Source organism: Corvus brachyrhynchos, unplaced genomic scaffold (assembly GCF_000691975.1).
Source record: "Corvus brachyrhynchos isolate BGI_N302 unplaced genomic scaffold, ASM69197v1 scaffold45, whole genome shotgun sequence".
Lineage (NCBI taxonomy): Eukaryota > Metazoa > Chordata > Aves > Passeriformes > Corvidae > Corvus > Corvus brachyrhynchos.
The window spans coordinates 1,081,617-1,088,363 of record NW_008238361.1 but is presented as its reverse complement, the minus strand read 5'-3'; the positions used below and the strand labels follow the sequence as shown (position 1 = coordinate 1,088,363).

The window sequence follows — 6,747 nt, the reverse complement described above, 5'->3', positions numbered from 1 at the left end:
CCTTTTGTGAGGATGGGTCTGGAGCTGGGGCGAGTGGGACGTGACAATTATTGGTTGTCCCAGTGGCTTTTGGTGCTCAGAAATTCGGTTTCTTTCCCGAAGAAGTGAGGGAATTCTGCTTGTCCATGGAGCACGGGTGGGATGAGGAGAAACTGAGGGAGCTGGGAAGGGGCTGGAGAATTCCTGAGGGAGCTGGGAAAGGGGCTCAGCCTGGAGCAAAGGAGGCTCAGGGGGGACCTTGTGGCTCTGCACAAGTCCCTGACAGGAGGGGGCAGCCGGGGGGGTCGGGCTCTGCTGGCAGGGAACAGGGACAGGAGGAGAGGGAACGGCCTCAGGCTGGGCCAGGGGAGGGGCAGGGGGGATATTGGGGAGATTCCTTCATGGAAAGATTGTCCTGCCCAGGGCAGTGTGGAGTGCCCATCCCTGGGAGTGTTCCCGAAGCTGTGGATGTGGCACTCGGGGTCAGGGTTCAGTGCTAACACAGGGATGGTGCTGGTTGAGAGCTGGAGTTGCCCTTAAAGGTCTTTTCCAACTTCAGAATTCCATGTTTCTATGCCTGGTGCAATGGGGATGTTCAGTGATTTGTGCAGTGTTGGTGTCCTGTTGATAATGGCCCCACACCTCTGTGGGGTGGGAGGTGTCCAACCCCCTTGGGCACAGCTCCATGGGGACACCCTCTGCTCCGTGGGGGACACCCTCTGCTCCGTGGGGACATCCCTGCTCCCTCGGCACATCCTCTGCTCCATGAATTCCCCAGATCCCAGAATCCTGGAATACCAGAGCTGGAAGGGACCCCCAGCATCACTGACCCAACCCCTGACCCTGCTCAGACACCCCAACGCTCCCACCCTGGCTCTGACGTTCCCGGCGCTCCGACAGCCTTGGGAATGTGACTATTCCCTGATTTCCCTGCTCCTTGGGTCACTCTGGCTTTCTCCAACATTTCCTTGTGTTGGAGGAGCTGGAAAACTCCTCCTGGGTGGGATCTGCCAAGCTGTCAGTGCTGCTCAAGTGCTTTTAATTCCCCGGGAACGTGGGAGAGCTCCCAGCTCTGGAATGGGAATATCCAGAGGCAGCTGTGGCTGCTGATCGGCCTTGATGAGGCTCTGCACCTGCCGAGGGGGGAAATCCCTGCCTCACCTGGGAGAGGAGGAGATGTGGGAATGGGAGATGCCAGGGCTGCCTGGGAAGGAGGAATTTGGGAGGTCGGTGAGCAAAATCCCTCAATTTGCTTTTGTAGGTGGGCTGTGTTTGAGGGAAAAACCTGGAGAAGGGAACAGGAACAGGAGGGAGGTTTTGAAACGGGGCTGTCCTCTCATGCTTGGGTGCTGATTCCCAACATCGGGTTGTTCCCAGGCTGCCCCTGGATCCCTGGAAGTGTCCAAGGCCGGGCTGGGTGGGGCTCGGAGCAGCCTGGGATGGTGGGAGGTGTCCCTGCCCATGGATTGATGTCCCAGCCGAACCGTTCCAGGATTCTGTGATATTCCATTAAGATTCAGGGATTTTTGTTTATCTCTATTTTAATTGACTTCAGGTTTTTGATGCTCTGTGCCAGCACAGCACCAGGCCTTTAAAGGAGAGGGAAATCCAGGTAAATTCCCAAATTTCCCATCGTTTCCAGCTGAGTGGCTCTGGACACACGGAGCTGTTGGGAATGTGGTGCTGGGAGGATGGAATTGGGGAGAATCCCGGAATTGTGTGGCTGTGGCCTGAACAAAGCCCCCCCAACCCAGGGCAGGTTTTCCTCCCGAGTTCTGGGATGAGAGGAATTAATGAGGCTTTTCCACCTGGATTCCTGAGTCATGGGAATGCATTCCCGAGGGAAGAATGGGGCTATTATTGAATTTCAGGAGACGAGAGAGGCAGAGAAAATTTAATTCTGAAACCGCAAAACACTGCGTGGCTCTGACTAAAGGTACCTGGTTCCTTTTTTCCCCCTTCCCCCCCCCCCATTTTTATTCCTTACTAAATTTGAAAGAGCTTTCCCCGATTGGAGTTCGACAGTTCTGGCATTAAAAGTTCTTCCTTATCCATGAATTAATGAGCTGCTCGTGGAATTAAATGCTGATTTGTGGGGTTTGGAAGGTGGATTTTATATTTGGGGTGGCTTAGATCAAATAGAATTTAAAATTAGATTTTAATTGAATAATTTCAATTTAATTTGATTATTTTAATATAGTATTTTATATTATCATTTAAAAAAAATTGATTCTTTAAAAATCCAGCTGTGCCTTGGAAAGGGGGAGTTCCAAACCTTCCTTGCCATGTTTTGTTGTGCCACTTAAATATTTTTGTGTGGTGAATCCCAGGACAGCTGTGAGGAACAATCCTTGGATTTATTAGAGGGGAAAGCTGGGAATTCTGCGTGAGGATTCTGCCTTCCTTCAGTGGAAAAATATATTTGGGAATGATTTTATTCCAGCTTGGGAGTTTTTCCCAGAGAACTTCCCGACCCCTCCTGGCTGTGGGTGAGGTTTAATTCCCTGTTTAACCAAACCAGCAGCACAAAGGATAACAGATTCCCGGGAATATTTCTGATCCCATTTCCATGGCTGAGCTCTGGTGAGAGCTCTCATCCTGCGGGAGAGCCAGCGTGGATTCTGGGATGTTTTCATTTCTCTTCCTCAGTCCTTGTGGTGTGACCAGGGGACAGGAGGAGGGTTCCTTGTCCTTCTCCTGTGGGAAGGCCCCTGGGGTTGGATGGATTCCTGGATGATCCCGTGGCACTCCCTGGAGGAGCTGGGAACCCCTTGGAGCATGGAAAACAAATCCCTGAGAGCAATCCCAAAGCTGGAAAGCTGGGCTGGGCTCCCCGGTTCCCCATACTGGATCTGATGGACAAACTGGGGCTGCACTGGGCAGCCTGGGAGGCTTCGGGAAGGGCTGGGAACCCCTTGGAGCAGGGAAAACAAATCCCTGAGAGCAATCCCAAAGCTGCTGCAGCCCAGTACTGGACGTGATGGCCAAACTGGGGGCACTGGGCAGGTCTGGGTACCCAGAGGAGCATCCCTCTGTTGCCAGGCAACCGCTGGCGCTGCTGCAGCTGCCTGGGGCTGCTGCAGCTGTGGCCACATCTGGCAGGGGAGGAGGGGAACACCCCTGCCCCAGCCTGTGCCTGTTCCTGTCACACAGCTCGGGTTAAGCTGAGCTTTGCCAGGCCCAGCTCATGGAAACCCTCGGTAGGGTCGTAGGGTGGGTTTAGGGTGGCACTAAAAGCAGTTTTGACTCGTGAAATGTTGTTCAGCCCCGGTTTAGGTTTCACCCCATAAAAACGGGATTATTTGGCTTGGGAGCAATGCTGGCAATGATTTGGGTTTTGTGCCCTTCCTTACCCAAGCACCTGGATGTGGGCATTCGGTTTGGTATTCCTGGGAATGCAGGTGGCCAAGAAAGGCTGGAGTTCCACAGGTTTGTGAGGCCACACTGAGGTCAGAGTGGTTCTGGTATTAATTAGGAAGATTTCATCACATTCCCAGGATGCAGCTGGATCTGGAATTCCAGCTGTGCTCCTTTGCTGAGTCAGTCGAAGAGCCGGGCGGTAAACTGGACAATTCCTCCGATTTTCTCTGGGATTTTCTTTGGGAATTTCCATCACAGGTTATTCCTGTCCTGCTGAGGATTGGGACACTTCATTTGTGATGAGCCTGAGGAGTGACAGAGGATTAAGGAGCTGCTCAGGGCTCTGCTGATCCGGATTTACAGGAAGTGCCCGTTTGGGAATGGAAGGGCTTTGACCTCTTGGAATGAGGCCAGAAAGGCTGGGAGAGCTGGGAATGTTCCCCTGGAGAAGGGAAGGACACAGGGAGAGCTCCGAGCCCCTTGCAGGGCCTGAAGGGGCTCCAGGAGAGCTGGAGAGGGACTGAGGACAAGGCCTGGAGGGACAGGACACAGGGAATGGCTTCCCAGTGCCAGAGGGCAGGGCTGGATGGGAGATTGGGAATTGGGAATTCCTGGCTGGAATTGCCAGAGCCGCTGTGGCGGGGCCCGGGTGCCCCGGCGCGGGCCAGGCTGAAGCAGCCTGGGATAGTGGAAGGTGTCCCTGGGGGTGGAACTGGATAATCCTGAATGTCCCTTCCAACCCAAACCAGTCTGGGATTCTGTGATTCCCTAAAATGCTGAGTTTTTTTCTGAACCCCCTTTCATTTCCTACCCCCTCCATGTGCTGCTGCAATTTCCACCTCTCCAGCCCCCAGAAGAGTCAGAAATGACCCCAAGTTCCACTAAAAAATGAAATTGCCAGCAGTGGTGGGAAAATGCAGCTCAAGAGGGGGGGTTCTGCTGTATCCATGTTTATTTTACCTTGCAGGGAAGCTGGGAAAGGGAATGAACTGATGGATTCTGTGGCTTTGAGCCCCGGGGAAAATGAAACAGTGGTCAGGTGTGGCTGTGGGGATAACCAGGGGCTCTGTGGGGTCACAAGAAAGAATCCTGGACAGTTGTTTTATATCTGCAGAAACTTGGGATCTTTAATCCATGGCAAAGGTCAGTCAAGGTTTGGAACCTTGAATTCCCATTCACTGGGATTTGCGGCCTCCGTAACGCCCCAGCACAGCATCCTGTGGGGTCAGTTCTAGGAAAGGCTGGCAGATTCCTCATTTTGCCCCATTTCCTATCCCCAAATCCTGCTTTTCCTGCTTCCAGCCCTGCCCAGCTGCAGGGTTTGGGGCAGGAGTTCCCCTGTGCTTTGCTGCAGGATAATGGGTTAAATTGGGTTTATTCCAGAAGTGGGAGCTCAGAAGCTCAGGATTTGTCCCTTCCTCCTCTTCCTGCAAACCCTGTCAGGCTCTGTTTAGTTCAAATAAATCCTATTTTTTGGGCAGCTGCTTCCTTTTGGGGGTTTGGAGGAGGGGATTTTATGGAATCATGGAATCCTGGCATGCTTTGGGTTGGAAGGGACCTTAAAGCTCATCCCATTCCATGGGCAGGGAGTCCTCCCCCTATCCCAGGTTGCTCCAAGCCCCGTCCAACCTTGGACACTTCCAGGGATGGAGCATCCACAGATTTGCTGGAAAATTTGGTTTTTCTTCCTGATTTTCTTCCTGTAATAGAGCTGTTCCCTGTGACTGGTGTGGAAATGGATTGTGTTATCCTGGAACAGCAATTCCTGGAATTTTAAATCCGCTGCCTGGGAATCCCTGAGCAGGAAGAGCCATTGGCTGATATTTAGGACAGATGGGAATTGTTGTTAATGAGGAGTCGGTACAGAAATGCTGCAGGAATGATGAAATAAATCATTCATTTAATTTATTTAAATCAGTCCTGCTCTTCCGTCCCTGATGAACTTGAATTAAAATGGGATGGAAAATGGAAAGATCCCACTTGGGATACTCCTGGAATGAAGACTGGAGGGGTTAAGATAAGGAAGTTAAAATGAGGACAAAACTGAGGAGAGATTTTTAATTATAAAAAATTTTGTTATAATTCAGGAAATACGGAAAAGTCATTGGGGTTTTCTTCTCTTTTTGTTTTCCAGGCACTTGGAAAATCATCCAGAGGTTCAGTGCTGAGGGAATGCTTTGGGAGCATGGCTGGAGCAGGACACGGAGTCTGGGCACGGAATGCAGGTGATGGTGAGTGGGAGTCGGTAATTACAGACCTCTAATTGCAAATCCCAGCCACGGGGAGATCATGGGATCCTGGGATGGTTTGGGTGGGAAAAGACCTTAAATCCCATTCCATGGGCAGGGACACCTCCCGCTATCCCAGGCTGCTCCAGCCTGGCCTGGGACACTGCCAGGGATCCAGGGACAGCCACAGCTTCTCTGGGAATTCCAGCCCAGCCCCTCCCCATCCTCCCAGCCATGCATTCCCAATATCCCATCCAGCCCTGCCCTCTGGCACTGGGAAGCCATTCCCTGTGTCCTGTCCCTCCAGGCCTTGTCCCCAGTCCCTCTGCAGCTCTCCTGGAGCCCCTTCAGGCCCTGCAAGGGGCTCTGAGCTCTCCCCAGATCCTTCTCCTCTCCGGGGGAACATTCCCAGCTCTCCCAGCCCGGCTCCAGCCCTTGGAGAACTGGACATGGAGGCCTCACCTTTAGCTTTGTTTTCCAAACTCCCTAATCCAGGCAGGAGCCCAAATCCATGGATGTGTGACCGCACTGCCCTTTCCCCAGGAATCTTTGGTGGCCACGAGATGGCAAGATAAAAACCCAATACTGAGGAAAGACAAAAACCATTCTTTGAGGAAAACGAAACTTTCAGTGCCCAGTAATGTCCAGTAAGTGGCTGCAGACCCGTGAAATCCAGGAATCCCCGCAAAGCGGGCGCTGCTTTCCCTGTGCCCGCAGTGGGATGCCGCTCTCCGCCTCCCTGCTGGGTCTGTGCCGTGGCGCCGTGATCCCGCTCCGCTCGCGCCGCTCCCGGGGCTCCGCAGCAGCTCCCAGCAAGGAGCCATGAGGAGGTTTGGCTACTGCAGGGTGGTCCTGGCCACGTCGCTGCTCTGGGTGCTGCTGGACGTGTTCCTGCTGCTCTACTTCAGCGAGTGCAACAAGTGCGACGACAGCAAGGAGCGCTCGCTGCTGCCGGCGCTGCGGGGTGAGTGCCGCTCCCGCCCCTTCCAGCACCTCCCCTGGTGCCCCTCAGTGCCTTCTCCCAGCAGGGAAAATCCCGGGATGGGCAGCACTTAGCGCTGCTTTAGGCTTGTCTGAGTTTGTGTTCCATGGAGTGCTTGGGGTTGGGAGGGAGCTTAAATCCCGTCCATGGCAGGGACACCTCCCACTGTCCCAGGCTGCTCCCGCCCCAACGTCGACA

General features: G+C 53.4%; 1 protein-coding gene across 5 annotated transcripts in view; it reads left to right on the top strand.

Annotated features, from left to right (window-relative positions):
* The window catches only part of GALNT13 (polypeptide N-acetylgalactosaminyltransferase 13), a 69,850-nt gene that overhangs the window by 3,506 nt on the left and 59,597 nt on the right, over window positions 1-6,747 (top strand). For 3 of the 5 annotated variants that reach the window (XM_017736057.1, XM_017736058.1, XM_017736056.1), the window contains exons 1-2: window positions 5,475-5,570; window positions 6,285-6,531. In XM_017736057.1, coding sequence (XP_017591546.1) covers window positions 5,559-5,570; window positions 6,285-6,531 — 259 coding nt within the window. In that variant the 5' untranslated portion in view covers window positions 5,475-5,558. Of the gene's footprint in view, window positions 1-5,473; window positions 5,571-6,284; window positions 6,532-6,747 lie in introns of those variants that run through there. The other 2 variants (XM_017736060.1, XM_017736059.1) reach the window with 1 other exon arrangement.